The following is a 21665-nucleotide window of genomic DNA, read 5'->3' as shown; positions in this document are numbered from 1 at the left end:
GGATGGGCATATGCCAATGATATGCAAATTGGAGAATTACATCCCCCAAGGTTCTCCTGGTTTTGGTAAGAGCCCCAATTTCTTTTTTTGAATTTGAACCCTGTGTAAGTACTCAAAGAGTGTGACCTTGGACAGGGCAAAGGGGATGCTCCATAGTTTTTTTAAATTACATTTACCAGAGGGCATGGAGGCTGTTGCAGCTAAACTCCAGCACTATTTGAGCAGAGCTCCCTGGCAGAGTCTGGGGAGACCACCTCTGGTATTTAAATAACCCCCGGCTAGATAGTCGGCTGGAGTCAAAGCACATCTCTGTGGCAGGATGAAGTACCACCATTACTCTCCCCAGAGATGTGCCTCAATCAACTGGGGGCATGTGGCAGAAAGCTGGGCCACCAATTCTAATTTTAAACCAATCACAGCACTTGATTACATTTCCATGCATCAGCCACAGCTCAATGGTAGCACACTCACTTCTGAGCCAGAAGGTTGTGGATTGAAGTCCCTCTCCAGAGACCTGGGCCGTGACTTTAATAGACCTCAGAGGGTGGGTTTGGAGGCAGGTCGCTAGCGAAAATTGGAAAAATTGATGGCGGGCTGTGAACCCGCCACCATCCCGCCTCTTCTATTAAATTCACGGCCTTCAGCACATAATCTAGGCTGATACTTCAGTGCTGCACTGTCAGAGGTGCCACCTTTCAGATGAGATGTTAAACCAAGGACCCGTCTGCCCACTCAGGTGGACGTAAAAGATCCCATGGCATTATTTTGAAGAAGAGCAGTGGAGCTCTCCCCAGTGTCCTGGCCAATATTTTTCCTTCAAACAACATCTAAAAACAAAAGCAGATCATCTGGTCATTGGCCTGGATTTTGCGGTGGTAATGACGGCGAAACTGAACAGGTGACATTTCCATAGTAATTTGCTACTTATCTGAAAAATTTTTGTTTTGATTATTTGCATTCTATAATGTATATAGATTATTTTTGTACAGCTTTAAATAATTAACCAGGATTTCTGCAAAAAATGTATTCACAAAAACTACAATCAGATAATTAAACGTTGACGTGTTCTCAAAATTTCACTAAATGAGCTGAAGTCCCAGATAATTTGGATTTTGAAACTAATTTTCAGCCAGAAAATGTGCAAAAATACATTCTCAATTTCCCTTTTTTCATTCACTTCACTGAGAAAAATAACAACTTGAGTTTCAAAAAAATGTTTCAGAATCCAAATTATCTGGGCCTTTAGCTCATTTAATGAAATTTTGAGAACATCAAACTTTAATGATCTGATCTGAAATTATGGGATGTAGAACTAATCTTTGAAGAATTATTTTGTGAGCTATAATATTGATCACCTTAAAAGAGAACAAAATAACAGAGGAGAGAGCCCCAGCTGGTGCCATGACATAAAAAGATAATTTTATGAGTCCATGCTGCCACTGGGGAGCTTTGCCTGTCAGAAGCACATTGTGGAAGCTCGAGTGCATGCTACCCATGATTAATGGTTGGAAAATCATGGATGAGTGGCCCAAATTTCTGACGTGTACTTCCGGTGGACAAGATTCCCCACTGGCAGCATTGACTTGAAAGATCAGCCCCATAAAGTGTTCAGACACAGTGCCATAGAACGACAGGGCAAAGGTTCACAGCTGTGATTCTTCACAAGTTGCATTCTTTGGATTAGTCAGGCTGTCTGGGGAAGCAATTGCACAGAGTAAAGGAGGGATCATTACAGGTCCGGTCAACCTAGGCTGCTCTTCCATACCCACACTCCTTGACTTGGAAAATAATGAACTAAAGCTTAGAAATTACTGTTGACAATTTTGGCTCAATCAATTTGCATGACATTTTTCTGCTATTTTAGTGGAGGCATTAGTCACCTTAAAATAACTGAGTTAAAATAGAAGACAGAGGAATGTCAGACGAATCCTCTGTTTACCAAGATATGGCACGACTTTCTAAAGTTAATTGGCTGGAATTTGCGGTGGGTAATAATGGCGAACTAACAGCCTTCACCGTTATTACCCCTTTGAAACTGACCACAACTTCAGGATGTAGCGCATGCGCATCTAAATGTGGAAATCCTGAAGTTGCGGTCAGTCATTCACTGCTCCGAAGGTGGCCGCGCAGAACATCATTTAGGCCTTCAGAGAAGGTTACCATACATATGCAGCAAATATAAGGATCAAATAGCAAAAGCAGAATCAACCCACTGTTACAAAAGCTAGAGTGTTGCATTCTTGATCTGGAGACCCGAGTTCAATCTTTACTGACATTTGCACGAGGGCTTCCCTAAGTGGCAAAGTTTCAAAAAAATCAGCTAGGTATTCTGTGGGAGGGAAACCGAACCAAGGGATGGTACTGATATGACTGTGGGCTTAACTGTCCCACGTGACTAATTAAGGAGAACTGCATGGATATAAGGAAGTTAACTTGGGGAGCAGAGGCTCAGGAACAAATGAGGGAAAAGTTAAAAGATGGTAGAAATTAAATAGCAATGTGAAAAATCAAATTTGTAATGTTAAATACCCTGGCATTTAACATATGTTAAATGCCAGGGTATCTTGATAAATCCTAGTACGCCAAAAGGAATTGAGTGCATTCAGTTTATGTAAAAAAAAAAGTCTGACTTACCTGGCATGTTTTATTTCATGTTACTTCAAAAACGTATCACTGAGGGAGATTGCCTAGGTATCTATTTGAAATATGCGTCCTCGGGCATATTGTTCACTTTATTCCAAATGCAGATAAAATCATGAGTTTTTTATAGATTAAAAAAATCTTCTACACGATTCACTATCGCATATTGACAAAATGCACTTTGTAACTTTGTAATAAGTTACATTACAATACGTAATGACAATTAGTATAAATAAATATAGATTATATATATATATTCATATTCAGGAGTGTCAGGCAAGGTATGATTGATGAAAGAAACTTTTTGGGGTAGAGAAAATTTTTCCAGAACTTTTCCTCTGGAGGTTAAATAGATGGGTAGAATCCACGATAGAACAGATTATTTATGGTCTGTCAAAGAAATGAGATTGACTGAACGAATGGCATTTCCCCATTCCATGCTTTCTTATGTCCCTGTTTCCCCAATCAAAATTAAGTGACAATAAATGTATAAATACCTGTACAAACTCACTTTTAGCATCAAAGCTATTGTCTTACTTAGTCGTCTATTCCACATAACTGATCATCTCACTATATTCATTATTGTTATTCATTTATTAGTTGATATGATTTCATCTTTCAGAAGCCAATTTTCCTCTTTTTATAAAGGGTCTCAACTCTCTTTCAAAGAGCTTTCAGGCAGACTCAGTTTTGGAACAGCTGGATCAACCTACCCCAGAAACTCTGGGCTCCAAAGATCCATGGACCTTTCCGGTATGTTCCTAATTGTGGCAGAAGGCCTAAGAATTAGACTGAGTCTGATATATGCTGAGAACAACCTCATCTATAAGTTTCCAGGCAGGCCTATTTGGGCAGAACCTCTGTCCACTCCAAACATAAACCCTTACGTCAGAGGAAGCAGGGCCAGAGTGAGAGAATTCCCAGGCTAGGAATTTTCTCATCCCAGGCATGGGTTACACAGGGTGGATGATACACTGGATTGAATAAGGCATAGCAGCATTTGTTCTGGTGAAAGTGGAGCGCATTTATGGGTCCAGGCCTGAACCCCATAGAAAACAGGTGAGAGATCAGTCCCCTTTACAAGATAGTGATAGGCCTTCTGAAAAACTTCTATCGGGTCGGGGCTGCCAGCTGAAGAGTGAGCAACTGACCACTGCTGTATTAGCTACCACCTACCCCGCAACCCGCCACCTCCCCCTCCTGGTCTGGCAGAAATCCAAGATGTGCCCATATGGGCATGGATGCCCACCAGCCATGTTCAAATTAGGAAACCTCCATCGACTTGGATAGTCTGGCAGGGTCAGGAGCAAAGGTCCCCAGCAGGCATGCCCTGGCACTTCCACTGGGGGAGAAGATTTTAGGGCTTTTGTTTTTTATCCACTATGTTGACTGTAGCTGGTGTGATGTTTGCTCCTCAATGACATTTCCTAATATCATTTTGTGGGATTGTGCTAATTATTTTAATATACCTTTAAAAACATTTTTAGAGATATAACTGTGACATTAATAATTTTGTGGATTGTGGCACTTACATTTTATTTATAGAAACACCTGTAAAAAGATTTGTTAAGCACTCTTCAGTGTTGGTACCCTTTTAAAATCTTCTATTTGTTTTGGCTATACTGAATTGCTTTTGTAAGGATTGATCATTCTACACTTTTCACTGTTACACATTGAAAAGAAGACCCTGGCCTAGAAATTCAGTCGCGCCACTTTTGGGGCGCTAAAGTCGGGCGGGCGCTAAAGTTAGCGCCCGCCGGAAAGTGTAGGCCACTTTGCCGAAATTCAGTAGATTTGTCCAAGGAGTTTGGGCGAGCGCTGAAACTGGCGTTGCACTCCTATCTTTAGGCGCTAAGCCGGCGGTGCGGACTGATAACGCCGAGGCCGGGCGCAGCGCAGGTGCGGTCATGTTTTGATTGACAGCAGACACCCTGACGCCGGCCAGCTTTTAAAGGGGGAAGGGTCGACTTGGTCTGCTGCCACGCCCTGGATAGTGGAGCCCTGCAGCTAGGCCTGAACACTGCTGGTGGACCCAAATAGCGCCTGAAGCCATGCAGAAGGCCCGTGAACGAGCGCAGCGCTTCTCAGAGCATGCTTTGAGAGTGCTGCTTAAGGCTTTTGAAAAGAGAAGAGAGATCTTGTGCCCAGACAGTGGCAAGAAGGCTCCCAGGAGGCAGTACAGGAGAGCCTGGAGGGAAATCGCCCACAGGGTGTCATCCACCAGCGATGTCCCGAGGAGTGCGGAACAATGCCGCAAGAAGTACAACGACCTCACTCGGATGGTCAGGGTGAGTACCCTTTCCAGTGTCCTCCTCATCCTTGCATGTGCACCTCACATTATGGGCAAAGGGACCTCAAAGGCGTAATGGCCAGCCCTCCTCCAGCAGCTATGGCACTGGCATGATCATCAATAGCACTTTCTGCACTTTACACACTGGCCAAGCTATTCGACCATGGGAGGCAGTGCACACAACAACAGGGCCCCACACTGGCCAAGCTATTCGACCATGGGAGGCAGTGCACACAACAACAGGGCAACACACTGGCCAAGCTATTCGACCATGGGAGGCAGCGCACACAACAACAGGGCAACACACTGGCCAAGCTATTCGACCATGGGAGGCAGTGCACACAACAACAGGGCAACACACTGTACTTAGAGGCCGTCCTTTCTCTTGCAGGCCAAGCTGGCGAAGAATATGAAGAGCCGGAATGTCACCGGGGGAGGCCGTGGCCAGTTCCAGGAGCTCAGCGACCTGGAGGAGCGCGTGGCTCGACTCATGCGTGGCCGGGTGGTTGGCCCCGTTGCTGTTGGAGATGCCGACCCTGTGCTGGGCCCCAATGGTAAGGACATGACCGTTTGGACCTCTTTCGTTCCCCTTGCGCTTCAGATCTACATCCTTTGCCACTGTCCGACCAATGCACATAATGCCACCACTCATGCCTCCCTCGCTGACGCCCTGTCCTCACTCTAAAGCTACTCTTGTGCCTTCCTGCTTTCAGCTGGTGAGGAGGAGGTCCATGAAGCTGAGTGTGCCAGTCCCTTGGAAGAGGAGGACGTCGAGGGCCAAGAGGAAGGCGGCACATCGGGGGAACCCTCATCCGCGCCAGGGGATGGCAATGGAGGGGACACGTCTTGCCTGGAGGAGAGCCAGGGGGAAGTGTTGCAGGGGGGTGCAGCTCCTGGGCCCAGTGGCGTCCAGGCACGCGGGAAGGGTCGGGCAGCACGGCGGCCTTCACCCCAGAGGGGGGAAGTGTTGCAGGGGGGCGCAGCTCCTGGGCCCAGTGGCGTCCAGGCACGCGGGAAGGGTCGGGCAGCTCGGCGGCATTCTCCCCAGATGGAGAGTCCGCCCTCCAGTCCGGAGACGGTCCTCGCCCAGGAGGTGCGCCTCCTTGATGAAATGTCCGCGGCCTCGGAGCGGCGCCACAACGAGTTCATGGGGGTTGTGGGACACTTGCCTCAGGCCATTGAGTCCCTGGCTCATAGTGTGGCCGCTTTCGGGGACTCACAGGCCAGGGGTGTGGAACAACTCGCGGCAGCACAGGCCAGGGGTGTGGAACAACTCGCGGCAGCACAGGCCAGGGGTGTGGAACAACTCGCGGCAGCACAGGCCAGGGGTGTGGAACAACTCGTTGCAGCACAGGCCAGGGGTGTCGACCAACTCGCGGCAGCACAGGACGCGAGTCGCGAGTTCATGAGTGGTGCCATGCAGACACTGGCTGATCTGATGCGGGCACAGAACAGGGCAGTTCGGGCACTCACTTCTGCCACACTCGCTGTGACGCGGAAGCATCGACAGGGCACCCGCCGCCCTGCTGCAGCACAGCGGTCTGGCCTCCACCAGATTGCTGCGCTTGCTGCAGTGCCAGCCCGGCCGAGTGCCTGTGTCTCTGGCGACCAGCGAGCGCCTGGCATCAGCCAGCTTGCCCCCATTGCTGCAGCTGCCACTGCCACTCCCCCAGCCAAGGTGCGATGAGCTGCTGCAGAGACTGATGCTGCCCAGCCACAGCTGCAGCAGTCAGCAGCCGGCCCCTCCAGGGCCGGACCTCGTCTAGGTCGACCCCCAAGGGCATCTGCCGATACGCTTGGTGCCCCTCAGGAGCCTTCCCCCAGCCTTCCAACACCCACAGGGCCCAGGTTGAGGCGGAGCAACAGGTCGGGCAGGGGCCGGAGAAGCCTGCACAAGCACTGCCTCCCATGGTCGAATAGCTTGGCCAGTGTGTTGCCCTGTTGTTGTGTGCACTGCCTCCCATGGTCGAATAGCTTGGCCAGTGTGTAAAGTGCAGGGTGTGGCCAACTGTTTTTTTTATATGGGGGTGTTTGTGTTCTGGAGGGGGGGGGGCTTATTTTGGAAAGGCCGAAGATGAAGGCCAATTGGATTGACAAGTTTTGTTATTCCTCCCCAGGTTGTGGGAGTGAGATATGTTTTTCACTGTTTTTTGGGGGTCTTGTCTGTTTTTCTGTTTCATGTGGGAAGGGCCCTGAGTTTGTTAAATAAAGCTTTTTATTTATTCAGCTTGTCCAGGTGTCATGTTTCAAGTGGTTGTTGCGCTAACCAGCTGAGGGCTTGCGGAGCGGCTGCATTCAGGTGCGTTCATTGCCACAAGCCATTCCCTGACAGGGGGCCTAGAAGTGTCGTTCGATAAGCCGCCGGCGGACGGCCCTTGGACCTTGTGGCTCCCTTCTGGGCTGGTACTCCTCATCCTCCTCCTCCTCCTCCTCATGGTCCTCGTGCTCGTCCTCCTGAGGTGGTGGCCCAACGTGAGGTGGCAGTGCCTGAGTCCTGCGGATAGCCAGGTTGTGCAGCATGCAGCAAACAACGACGAACTGGGAGACTCTATCCGGCGAATACTGTAGAGATCCGCTGGATCGATCCAGGCAGTGGAACCGTTGCTTCAGGACGCCAATCGTTTGCTCTATGATGTTCCTTGTGGCTTGATGGCTTTCGTTGTATGCCTCCTCTGCAGGGGTCCTGGGCACGCGGAGCGGGGTCATGAGCCATGTACACAAAGGGTAGCCCTTGTCCCCAATAAGCCATCCCCTTGGTGGAGGCTGTGCCTCGAACATGTCAGCCACAGTAGTCTGGCGCAGGATAAATGCATCGTGGCTGCTTCCTGGAAAGCGGGCATTGACAGCTAGGATGCGCTGCCTGTGGTCACACACCAGCTGTGCATTAAGGGAATGGTAGCCCTTCCGGTTGCGGTGATCCTCGGCATTGTCGATAGGTGCCCGCATAGCCACATGCGTGCAGTCAATGGCGCCCTGCACCATGGGGAAGTCGGCGATCCTGGCAAATCCGACTGCACGCTGCTCCTGCCTCTCTAGGGTCATGGGGAAGGAGATGAATTGTTGTCTCCTTGCGAAAAGGGCATCGGTGACCTGCCAGATGCAGCGATGCACGGCGAACTGGGAGATGTTCGCTATGTCCCCAGCAGCGGCTTGGAAGGAGCCGCTTGCATAAAAGTTCAGAGCCACCGTGACCTAAACTTCCACCGACAGAGAGGTCCTGCACATCAGCTGTGGATGCAGATCTCTGTGAAGCAGCTGGCAGATCTCTGCAACCACCTCCCTTCTGAAGCGCAGCCTCTTAACACAATGCGCGGCAGTCATGGTGAGATAGGACACCTGCTGCCGGTATTCCCTGAGTGGGTAAGGCCTACGTTGCCGACGCCTGATGGCCCCTCTGCGCCTAGGCATGGCTGGCCCTCTCACACAGCGTCTGCGAGCCCTTCGCACATAATGCTGGAACTGAGGGTTGGAGCCCCATGCAGCCCCCATAATGAACTTGCAAACAGTGAAATCACAAAGAGTCAAATTTCCAAGCTCTGGCCAGAAGCCAAAAATACCTCTCCTATGTTGTCCCAAATCAGTAAGGTCTGTTCCTTGGTCTGTGTCCAGAAATCCAAAGCACTAAAGTCATTGCAGCAAAATGGCTGGCCTTTATAGTTCAGTGAAAGTGCCCTTTAATTAGCGCTCCCCGAGGCCCGCAGGGCCTCTGCTGCGTTCCACTTCACAGTTCTTAACAGCGCCATGCCCACATTGGGCGGGCGCCACTGAATTTCCGGTTTGGGGTGCACAAACAGCATTGCACGACGAAATGACGTCATAAGCTGCGCGCGCAGCTGAGCGGGCGCTAACACTTTGCGCCGGCGCTAAATGTCAACTGAAGTTGGGGCGAGGCGCAGATCGTGCTGCGCCTGGGCGCTAAGCGCCTAGCGCTGGAAATCTACCCCCCTTATGGCGTTAACGGCTGGCGAACGCAACTGAATTTCTAGGCCCCTGTTTCTAAAATGTAGTGGAGATTTTCTGATGAAATTTGACATGAAATGTTGGAAACTCATGGCTAGCCTACTTGGTTGCTACAATCTTTGTTTTTTTAACTAGTAATGTACAGTTTTTGCGCAATATTCAGTATTTATACTTGTGTCCATTTATTTGTACAGTATTTAAGCAACGTGTCATTGCCCTGTACATTATTTGAGTCTGAGGGTTCATAATGTAATACAAACAGAATGACTTAACTCTTTCCTAATAAACTAACACAAACGGAATGTCTCCTTTGAGCACCCTGCAATAGGAAGCAGTCAAAAACTTGCTTTCAATCATTGTGATGAAAACTGAAGAGATTATTAATTACATCTAGGCCAAACAGAACAGTACAAATGGCCAGACCTGTAAGTGACGTCCACCTGTGCAGTTAAACTCTTACTTTGTCCTATGGTGAATGAAGCTGTAGCAATGGGCAAATATAAGAACTCATTCTTAATCAGTAGTGGACAAACAGGAAAAATGTGTGATATGTTTTAAAATTATTATTTATATAGTAAGCCTTGTATATAGTTTGCACTTTTTATAATTGTCACACTTACCTCATGTAATACTTTTCCCATCTCACTTTCACTGTCAGACTTTGTTGATCAAAGTTAAACAGCAGCAAATTATAACTGAAGAGGTACAGAATGAACAGATCAAAGATGAAGAAAGTGAACCAATTGATTCATAGGATTATATAGGGTATATGGCACAGAAACAGGCCATTCGACCCAACCAGTCCATGCTGGCATTTATGCTCCACACGAGCCTCCTCCCGTCTTTCCTCATCTAAATCTATCAGCATAACCCTCTATTCCCTTTTCCCTCATATGCTTGTCTAGCCTCCCCTTAAATGCATCCATACTATTCACTTCAACCACTCCCTGTGGTGGCGAGTTCCACATTCTCACCACTCTTTGGGTAAAGATGTTTCTTCTGAATTCCCTATTGGATTTCTTGGTGACTATCTTATATTGATTACCACTAGTTATGCTCTTCCCTACAAGTGGAAACATTCTCACTGTATCCACTCTATCAAATTTTTCATAATTTTAAAGACCTCTATTAGGTTTCCCCTCAGCCTTCTTTTTTTCAAGTGAAAAGTGAACCAGCCTGTTCATCCTTTCCTGATATGCATACCCTCGCATTTCTGGTATCATCCTTGCAAATCTTCTCTGCTCCCTCTCCTGTGCCTCTATATCCTTTTTATAATATGGCCACCAGAACTGTATGCAGTACTCCCAAGTGTGGTCTAACCAAGGTTCGATACAGGTTTAGCATAACTTCCCTACTTTTCAATTCTATCCCTCTAGAAATAAACCCTAGTGCTTGGTTTGCTTTTTTATGGCCTTGCTAACTTGTGTTGCAACTTTTAGTGATTTGTGTATTTGTACTCCTAGATTCCTTTGTTCCTCTACCCGACCTAGTGATAAGTGACCTCCCTATTCTTCCTACAGAAATGTAATACCTCACATTTATCTGTGTTGAACTTCATTTGCCAATTATATGCCCATTCTGCAAGTTTATTAATGTCCTCCTGTAACTTGTTGCAGTCCTCCTCAGTATTGACTATTCCCCCCCCCAAATTTGGTGTCATCCGCAGATTTAGAAATTGTGTTTTTGATTCCTAAGTCTAAATTGTTAATGTAAATTGTGAACAGCAGTGGTCCCAGCACTGATCCTAGTGGAACACCACTACCCACCTTCTGCCACTGTGAATAGCTACCCTTTACTCCTACTCTCTGCTTTCTGTCCTGAAGCCAGCCAGCAATCCATTCTGCTACTTGTCCCCTGACTCCGCATTCTCACCTTCTTCATCAGTCTATTATGGGGTACCTTATCAAAGGCCTTTTGAAAATCCAGATAAATTACATCTACTGCATTACCATTGTCTACTCTCTCTGTTACCTCTTCAAAAAATTCAATAAAGTTGGTCAAGCAAGGCTTTCCCTTTTGAAATCCATGTTGGCTATTCATTATTATATTTTTGGTTTCTAGATGTTCTTCTATTTTCTCCTTTAGTAGGGATTCCATTATTTTTCCTACCACTGATGTTAAGCTGACTGGTCTATAATTCCCTGAACTTGTTCTATCCCCCTTCTTAAATATCAATATTACGTTAGCTATCCACCAGTACTCTGGCACTATACCTTTTTCTAATGAATTATTAAATATGCGTAGTAATGCCTCTGCTATCTCTTCCCTAGATTATTTTAAAATGTGTGGATGCAATCCATCTGGACCAGGGGTTTTATCCTCTTTGAGTTTGATTAAGTTATTTAATATATCCCCTTTTTTATTTTAAATGCACTTATATCATTACTAATCTCATCATCCAATGTCAAGTCTACCTGTTCTATCTCCCTGATAACTACTGAAGCAAAATAATTATTTCATATTTCTGTCATCTCTCTATCGTTACCTGTGGTATTATCCTGACTATCCCTTAATGGCCCTATTCCGATCCCAACCTTCCTTTTTTTATTGATGTGCCTATAAAATATTTTACTGTTTTGTTTTATGTTCCTTGATAATTTAATTTCATAGTTCCTCATTGCCTCCCTAATTGTTTTTTTGACTTCTCTCCTAATCTTTTTGTATTCTCTCTTATTATGCACTCCCCTGCTGTCTATGTACTCAATGTGTGCCTCATTCCTTACCCTCAATTGTTCCCTTATGGCTTTATTCATCCATGGAGTCTCATTATTGTTTGGTTTATTCTTTCCTTTTAGTGGAATATGTTCTTTCCTTTTAGCAGAATATATTTTTCCTGCACTCATTTTAAATGTTTCCCATTGCTGTTCTACATCGTTGTTTGCCAATATTGTTGCCCATTTTTTTCCCAAAGTTCTATTCTCAGACCCTCAAAATCATCTTTTCTCTAATCTATTAACCTGGTTTTCGTCATACATATGTCCTTCTCAATTATTATCTTAAAGTGTATTATATTATGGTCACTATTGCCTATATGTTCCCCTATCTTTACTTCTCTTATCTGCTCTGGTTCATTCCCTATTGCTAGATCCAATATTGAATCCTCCCTTGTTGGACTTTTTACATTTTGGGTTAGAAAGGAACCCTGTACACATTGTAGGAACTTCATTCCCTTATCCTCTTTACCTACCTCTTCTGTCTAATTAATATCGGGGTAGTTGAAATCCCCCATGATTATTATTCTATGTTTTTTTACTAATTTTCCTAATTTGTCTGCATATTTCTTCCTCCACCTCCCTTCCACTATTAGGTGGTCTATGCCTATTAGTGTGATTGATCCTTTATTATCTTTTATCTCTACCATATGGATTATATTTTGTCTTGCTGATATCTGCGTCACTTTTTTCTACTGCCATTATGTTATCCCTAATAAATACCGTTACTCCGCCTCCACTTTTTCCCTCCCTATCTTTTCTAAATACGTTATACCTTTTCTAAATGTGTTATTTGAATCACTCAAAATGCTTCTGTTTTAAAAAAAAACTAACTTTTTTTCAGTATTTGAAATTTCTTCGTCCAAAGTAAGGTTTTAGCTAAATGAAAAACATAACACAATTACAAATTTCACAATAACATGATTAAATTTACCTACTTAATTCTCAAACATGTCTTTTAGTATCTCCATTAATGTTTTTACTTGAAGGCTTCAGCCTTTCCCAAATGCCAGGATTGGAGCAGTGTGTTTTCTCATCTTTACTGTATTAGTTGAAGACAGATTCTCTGTCTGAGCATGTGGAGTGTACATAATTTCCCAGGAGGGATCAGTAGCATTTAGTCAGTCCAACTGCTGAAATGATCAACTGCCAGCAGTACCTGCTTGGGTTTTTTCAAATTTATTTGAAGAAAAGCTAGAGGACACATTTCAAAAGCTTGATTGAGGTAAAAGTTTATATGGAGTTTTTTTTTAAACTGAAAGGCTGCCTGTTTATGTGGGAGAGAGAAAATAACAGAGATCCATCTTGAAATATGTTGGACTGTACTGATTGCACACATTGCAGCTTTTGTTTATGTTTAAAATCAGAGGAGCATCATTTAAGATATTGCAAAGGGGCACGGGAAAAGTTGCTGCACTATTTCTCAGCCCACAGATGTGCTGGACTCTAGGGGATTGAAATTGATCTTGGGGGGTAGCACAAAATAGGCGATAGCGAATCGGCAGCTCGTTCCAAAGCCGTGTAGAACAGGCTGCAGACTCACTATCGCTTATTTTGCACCACTGCTCAAGAACAATTTTTCCACCCAAATCCCAGCACACCCAGCAAGCTTGGTAGTAAGAGGACTTGGAGAAGACCTTTAGGTAGGAAAACCTTTAAGGGGCTTACAGATTGTAAGGGAGAGGCCTTTTTCCAAATCCTTCTTGTTAATTTTATTCCATTTGTTTCTGCTGGCACTTCGGCTTTCATGAATCTTTGTGTCAGGTGTCAGGTGTTTTATTTTTTGCCCAGCTCCCTTTACGAGGGCCAATTGGTTTGCCAGTGAAGATTCTCTGTGTTGACGTGTCAGAAGAAGAGAAGAACCTATTGGGGGGGGGTGGAGGGCAGGTTAGGCTGCCCAAGAGCAGCCCCGTACCCTTCTGCTGACACCCACACCTCCACATCTGCAGGGAAAAATGAATTACAGGTAGACTATCCTTTATCCGCACTTCTGAAAACCGAAAACCTCTGAAAACCGAAAGTTTTTTTGTGGAGCATAAGTCATGCGCACGACATAACCCGAGTGGCGCCAAACATGACCCGACGCGGCCGATACTTTTCTGACCTGATTTGCGGGCCAGCTTAGCATAGGAGTCAGCCGATATCCGGCTTTCCCACAACTGGCAGCGGCAGTCGAGCCCCAGAGCCCCGCTAAGTCAAGGAATTCAGATACGGAGCAGGGGGAGCTGTAAACAGACTGGGAGCGGCAGCACAGAGAAGCAGGAAGGGGAATGAGACACGGAACAGTCGCAAGAGGTAGCCTGAACTTTTAAAATTTATATTAAATACAAATACTAATTACCAAATTAATTTAATGTTCAGAGTTTCCCAGTCTGAAATAATACCTTCTGAAATCCGAAAATTTCCGAAAACCGAAACACAGCTGGTCCCAAGGTTTTCGGATAAGGGATAGTCAAACTGTACCTCACTTTGACAAATGTGCTGATGGAGCTGCTCTTTCTAAAGGAAGCTGCACCAGCAGACTCCCAGTGCATCACTAAGAGATGTGAATGCCTGACTAAACGTTATGCAGTTTTGCTTTATATGTTGCTGCAGGAAAGAAGGCATGCTAGGATAATCAAGATTCAGTGATGTGTAATTGGTACAGGTGACAAGATGCCACCAACCATTTCTGCAGGTCCTATACACCTACATGCCAGTGATCGTATCTTCTCAGCTTGTGCACAGTGTCTTAGTTCCCTTTTCACTGGCCAGCCTCATTGAGTTGCACTAAACACCTTGTGCATGTTTTAGGACTCCACACTAAATAATATGGGTAGTGGGTACCCGCTGGGTTCTGTGCATCAGGCACCCATCGTTGAATTAGTAGCCCCATGGAGTAAAGCTCCCTAACTCCACCCAAAAATATGCCTCAGCTCCAGCTTCAGAATGGCATCCCTAATGCACCAGTGCAATATTTTTCCATCTCCCACACCAGGCACCCTGTGGCCTCTCTACAGGAGATTGCCAATTTAATGTAGGAGCAGTTTTATGGTGTTGGCCCATGCCCACTATGACTTAGATTAAAACTACCCAAATTCATTTCACATAACACCTTATAGTCCAGAAGACAAAGGAGACATTCATCCCATCAGTCTGGCCTGGATCTGAATTATGGTCTTAACATTGAAAAAGCAGTGTCTAACCCACTGCACCAGCTTTCATTTCCCACATTTACTACCTGCTTTTTCAATTTCACTTCCAGCTGGGATGTCAGAACAGTATAAAAAGAAATAAATGAAGAGAGAAGGCAAGTTCTTGTGGAGTCAAATTGGCCCTGCCAGATTTTTTTTCCCTTCCCCTCCCTTTTCCCTATCAAAAGAAAACCATGATACCTTTTTTGAGTGCTAGTAAATTCAAGGCTAAGATTCAGATTTGCAGGATTTTGGCTGGGAATCAAATTCTTTACCTCACTTTATTAACTCTTTCAATTAATGATGCAGCAGAGGAATACTAACTCAGGTAGTGGTCTTTCCCCAGACAAACAACCAGTCTTTAATGGCATTGAGACTTACTGCTGGGAGTCTTCACACTCATAACTTGAGTAATCCATACAAATAATGTAATGCATAAACAAAATCTAATAGTCATAGATGTATTAATATGTATGTAAACTCTAGCCAACAAAGCAGAAATTAGATCCTAGCTGCAAGGGTTGTTCCTATAAAGACACTAGCTAAGAACACTACTTACTGCTGTTGGCTACCTCTTCACAGAGAGCCCAAAATCACTCCGGGCTATAATTTCTTGTGGAATGTTGACTGTGGGTTAGAATCTTTCCAATCAAATTATAAAATGCAATTAGTGTTTTATTGCAGTATTATTTATTAGCATAGATTTGCACATATTTATGATGCAAGAGAGACAGCTGGTAAAGCAGAACATAAACTATATTTGGAAATTTTGAACAGAGCTCTATCATCCATTTCAACAAAGTATAAAATGCTACACGCAGGAAGGAAAAATAGATGACTTGCATACTCCATGAATGGTGCTATGATAACTAAACATGACACAGAAAGATACTTAGGAGTTGTTGTGCACACAACACTAACCATATCCAACCATTGCAAAAAACAGCAGTCAACAAAAATAAGCTAACTACATAGCCAAAACAGTCACAGAAAGTAATGATCAAACAGTATAGTGAGTATCGAACCACACCTTGAATACTACATCCAGTTCTGGTCAGCAAGAAACAACAGAGACATTCAAATGCTGGAGGAAGTGCAGAGAAGAGCCACAAGGCTGATCACCAATGTCAGGAGGTTGAGCAACGAGAAAAGACTGGATAGACTTGGGTTTTTCAGCTGAAAAGGGGGCATCTTATCATTGTTAAGGGTATAGAAATAGTCAACCTGGAATATTACTTTAAACTAAACTGTGGGAGTAGAAATAGGGACACAGGTTCAAACTAGTAAAAGGTAATTTTAGAACTGATGTCAGGAAATTCTTCTTCATGCAAAGAGTGACGAATATGTGAAATGAACTTTCAGGTAAAGTAGTAGAAGTAAAACCTCCAGAATAATTTAAGAAATAGTTGGAGGCCACCAGGGGGAAGTTAGGATCTCTCTGGATTTATGAATTAAGATGGATCGAATGGCCTACCTTATCTATAATTATCTTGTTGTCTTGTGAATAAGTAAATACAATTATTAAAACGGCAGAAATATCCCAGACAGTATGACTGGGTGGTGCAGTGGGTTAGCACACATTTGTTTCGCCTCCAAGACCAATCCGGCCTAGATTGATGAGATGAAAATGTCCTCAGCTGCCATTTGTGAGGATTCTATATAAAATGAATTTGGGTGTTTCAAACCAGTTCCTAATGGGCATGGGTCCACAATAAAAACTACCCACCAAATTAGCACTTTCACTCAGAGGCCATAGTTTGGTTTAGCTGGTGTAGGATGTAGAAATGTCAAATTCGTGCCTTTGTCACCTCCAGACTCAACTATTCCAATGCTCTCCTAGCTAGGCTCTCATCCCTCAGCCACTGTAAACTTCAGCATATCCGAAATTATGCTGCCCTTATCCCATCCTACACCATCCCTCTCATACATTACCCCTATCCTTGCTGACCTACATTGGCTCCCAGTCCTCAAATACCTCCATTTTAAAATTGTCATCTTCATGTTTAAATCCTTTCATAACCTTGACCCTCCTTACCTCCATAACCTCCTCCAGTTCAACAATTGTTTTTCCCAGAACTCTCTGTTCCTCTGACTCTGGCATCTTGTACATCCCTCTCTCTCTTCATCCCACCATTGGCACCCATTTCTTCAACTGCTTAGGCCCATGCTTTGGAATTCCCTCCTTAAGCCTCTCTACTTCCCTCTCCTCCTTTAAGGCCCTCTTTAAAACCCACCTCTTTGAGTAAGCTTTAGGTCACCCCTCCTAATCATAGAATCATAGATAGAATTATAGAATGATACAGCACACAAGGAGTCCATTTGGCCCATCATACCTGTGCCAGCTCTTTAAAAGAGCTATCCAATTAGTCCCACTCCCCTGCCCTTTCCCAATAGCCCTGCAAATTCTTCCTTTTCAAGTATTTATCCAATTCCTTTTTGAAAGTTATTATTGAATCTGCTTCCACTATCCTTTCATGCAGTGCATTCCAGATCATAACAACTCGCTGCTTAAAAAAATTCTCCTCATCTTACCTCTGGTTCTTTTGCCAATTGCCTTAAATCTGTTTCCTCTGGTTACCAACCCTTCTGCCACTCTAAATAGTTTCTCTTTATTTACTCTATCAAAACCCTTCATGATTTGGAACACCTCTATTAAATTTCCTCTTAACCTTCTCTGCTCTAAGGAGAAAACCCCAGTTTTTCTCGTCTCTCCACATAACTGAAATCCCCCATCCCTGGTACCATTTTAATAAATCTCCTCTGCACCCTCTCTATGGCCTTGACAGTGTGGTGCCCAGAATTGGACACAATACTCCAGCTGGGGCCTAACCAGTGACTTAAAAAGGTTTAGCATAACTTTCTTGCTTTTGTGATCTATGCTGCTGTTTATAAAGCCAAGGATCCCATATGCTTTTTTATCAGCCTTCTCAACTTGTCCTGCCACCTTCAAAGATTTGTGTACATACACCCCCAGTTCTCTCTGTTCCTGTACCCTCTTTAGAATTGTACCATTTATTTTATATTCTTCCTACCAAAATATATCACTTCTCTGTGTTAAATTTAATCTGCCATGTGTCTGCCCATTTCACCAGTCTGTCTATGTCCTCCTGAAATCGGTTACTAGTCTCCTCATTGTTCACTACATTTCCGAGTTTTGTGTCATCTACAAACTTTGAAATTATGCCATGTATACCCAAGTCCAGGTCATTATTATATATCAAAAAGAGCAGTGGTCTTAATACTGACCCCTGGGAGACACCACTGTATACTTCCCTCCAATCTGAAAACCAACTGTTCACCACGACTCTCTGCTTTCTGTCCCTTAGCCAATTTTGTATCCACGCTGCCACTGCCCCTTTAATCCCATGGGCTTCAATTATATGCTAATAAATCCATTAGGTGGTACTTTATCAAAGGCCTTTTGAAAGTCCATACACACATCAACCGCACTACCTTCATCAACACTCTCAGTTATTTCATCAAAGAACCCAAATCAAGTTAGTCAAACACAATTTGCCTTCAACCCATTTATTAACCAATATTTTTCCCCAAGTGACAATCAAATTTGTCCCGGATATGTCTCTCAAAGTTTCCCAACCACCGACGTTAGGCTGACTGACTATAGTTGCGGGTTTATCCCGCTCCCCTTCTTTGTCACAATACCCATCTTTGTCTGATTACGCCTCTAAGAAGCACTTTGAGGCATTTTTCTATGTAAAAAGTGCTATATAAAGACAAGCTGCTGTTGGTATAGAAAAATGTATTCTTCTGCGGACTGAGCCAAGGCACATTGTTGGTCAGTGCAGAGGGATCTGTACTCTGCAGCATTTCATATTATGCCTATCCATTGAGTAATTGATTATAGCACTGAGTCCTCAAAGTAAAACAAAGTTCCATCTTACAGCATTAACATCCCTCACCTTAATCAGCACAAAAGAAAAATCCCCATTATTTTAAAATTTAAAACACTCTTTTGACAATTTCCATGGGTTCTGTAACAGATTACTGTATGTAGGGTTATGGTTGCTGTTTGTAATTAAAACATAGCAATGCAAACAGGCCTATGTTGAAAGCCGGTACTTGTGGATCAGAGAATAGAGGAAAGAAAATCCAGAAGCACAAGTATAAATCTTTAGTTGTAAACTATTAGTATATAAATGATACAAAAGTACTCCTTGTCAGGAGGAAATAAGAATCAGAAAAAGGGAAGAACAGCAAAAAAAGTTAAATTTGGTTGAGCAGAAATTTTTAATTATAAGCTAAATCTTGTGTCGAAGCAATTTGTCCCTTTGTGAAATATTTAACTTTAGATTATTCCTTGGTTGTTACTCCATCAATTTAGGTCAAACAATCCTCACATTCTAAGAAAAGTTTATGAGAAAGTGTGACTTAATTCTAAATAGTTTGCAGTATATTATCTAGATTCAGATGGTAATGTTCGATATTTTCTTCATTATTTACAACTTTTTTTAAATGTTAATTTCATAATTTGTAAGATTATAATAAATATTTTTAGTTTATCTATTTCTGACCAGCTTTTGTTCTGGCTAATTTTAGAATGGAGCATAACATTAAAAAACATCTTTGAAATTTGCATTGTATGAAACGACTATTCTCCTCCTCAGCAAGGAATTGTCTAACAAGACATTTTGACAGTTACAGTGGTAACCCCTCTCGCAGACCAATTATAAACTAACTTCTAATTCTTTCAAATGTAGCAGGGAAGGATGTTTTTCACTGAAGTATGTAATTAGTTGCAATGAATAGGCAGTGACTCAGAAAGAAAGTCATTGAATATGTTAACCTTTTAATGTGGTTAATGTGAGACCTAAGTCAATGAGAATCTAGTGGCAGGTGTTGGCTTTATACCTCTCAGACTAATTAGAATTGGTTTAAAGAGAGATTTTCTTTTCTCTTGCATCTCATTTTCTTTGCTGTTTTTGTTCTGACATGGTTATTTTACTTTCATTTCTTTTCATCATGTCTCGTATCTTTCATAACTGATGACCAAGTTTTATTTATGAAGGCAATTAAATGGGATTTAATCTTAATACAATCTCAGTCTTAAATTCTGCCTATTTTATATTGCAACCTAATAGCTTTTGCATTAGAGCATTGGGTTTCCATTCAAAGGGCTTGGGTTCAAATCCCAACCCAAATTGATTTTTAAACTTGGCTGCAACTTATATAATGATAAATTGACCCTTAGTGTTAGGGGATTAAATACGTGGGGTTACGGGGATAGGGTGGGATATGTGTCGGTGCAGGCTCGATGGGCTGAAATGGCCTCTATCTGCACTGTAGATTCTGTGATTCTGTGATTGTGATTTTCCAAGCTCTTGACTGGGTTGCCTGATGGCCTTGAAATTGCCAGAGAATTGTCCTGTTTCACTTAGCATCCTTCCTATTGGCCAGAACAAATTGACATTGATGGTGACCATCAAAATGTCCAAGCTGCAGGCCACCTTCCCCTCCAAGCTGAACAAGACCCAACTTACAACTGTATTAATCTTTCTTCTATTTTCATTTTTAACTGCATCTGAACTCCCTTTAAAATTATCTATTTCTGTTGTTCTCAGATACATCTCCAACTGAAGCCACCAATATGAATGCATCTAACAGCATTGGGGTCAGCGCTCTTTGTGCAATCTGTGGTGATCGAGCTACAGGAAAACATTACGGTGCCTCCAGTTGCGACGGCTGCAAAGGTTTCTTCAGACGAAGTGTCCGAAAAAATCACATGTATTCCTGCAGGTAAAACTCCTCAAACTAATTTAGTAGGTTGTACAGTTTATTCCTTATATACTTCACAAAGGTCATGCACCACATTGGTCAGCGTTTAGGTCACTATCCATTCTGACTTTACTGCAAGCACATTGCATGTTTCTCCAGTGCTCTTTACCATGAAATAGGGAAATACTGTACCTTGACAAAAAGCGAGGAAGGGCTTTGTCTACTATAGACTATTGCAGAATGTTATATGTTATAGTTCCTTATGGGGGGAAATTTTAAGCCCCAAGGATGGATGGGTTGTGGGCGGGTGGGAAAGTACTCTTACTTCCGGTTTTCCAGTCCAAAAATCCTCTCCCCCTCTCCCCACCCCCTCATCCCCAGCTTCGAATGCAATGGTTTCTACAACAACGATTCTGGAAGTCTTGTGCATCCAACATGAGTGTCAAAATATTCTGTTTGACTGGAGTAATTGCATAACTTCTCTATCTCCAAGCTTGGAGAGAAGAGGTGCATGGCATAACATGCATATCTACAAGATGCACTACAGCAACTCGCTAAGGCTTCTGCAACAGCACTTCCCAAAACCGTGGCCTTTACCACCTAGAAGGACAAGGGCAGCAGGTGCATGGGAACACCACCGCCTGCAAGCTCCCCTCCAAGTCACACACCATCCTAGCTTGGACATATATCGCCGTTCCTTCATCGCCACTGGGTCAAAATCCTGGAAATCCCTACCCAACAGCACTGTGTGAGCACCTTCACCACGCAAACTGCACCGGTTCAAGAAAGAGGCTCAACACCACCTTGTCAAGGACAATTAGGAATGGGCAATAAATGCTGGCCTTGCCAGCAACACCCACATTCCATGAATGAATAAATAAAATAATAAAAATATGCCAATACACTCCAGAAAATGACAGTTCAGAGGTGTAAACATGGCATGCAATTGAAAGAAACAGTCACATGCATTTCAAGTCTTAGGAGACTCTTACAAGAAGTCTATATTGTATATTAAAGTCAAATAAATTCTAGAAAATAGATCATGTACATCAGCATCCCCAGAAGAACTTATGATACACAAAATGCAGCAAGTTGACTCCGTTCAGTTTAGTTTTGGATTTGCGCATTGCGAAAGTAAGCTGCGAGGAGAATGCAAAG

At 43.6% G+C, this 21665-nt stretch overlaps 1 protein-coding gene across 1 annotated transcript in view; it reads left to right on the top strand.

Annotated features, from left to right (window-relative positions):
* Positions 1–21665, top strand: part of hnf4a (hepatocyte nuclear factor 4, alpha) — an 83759-nt gene that overhangs the window by 6025 nt on the left and 56069 nt on the right. Inside the window, exon 2 of the mRNA XM_086005361.1 lies at positions 20354–20528. Coding sequence (XP_085861487.1) covers positions 20354–20528 — 175 coding nt within the window. The remainder of the gene's footprint in view (positions 1–20353; positions 20529–21665) is intronic.

The sequence above is a fragment of the Somniosus microcephalus genome, chromosome 13 (genome assembly GCF_052327205.1).
Source record: "Somniosus microcephalus isolate GS21.2 chromosome 13, FLI_Smic_1.0, whole genome shotgun sequence".
NCBI classification, from domain to species: Eukaryota; Metazoa; Chordata; class Chondrichthyes; order Squaliformes; family Somniosidae; genus Somniosus; species Somniosus microcephalus.
Note: the sequence above shows the minus strand (reverse complement) of the source record. Positions and strands in the feature narration are given on the sequence as shown.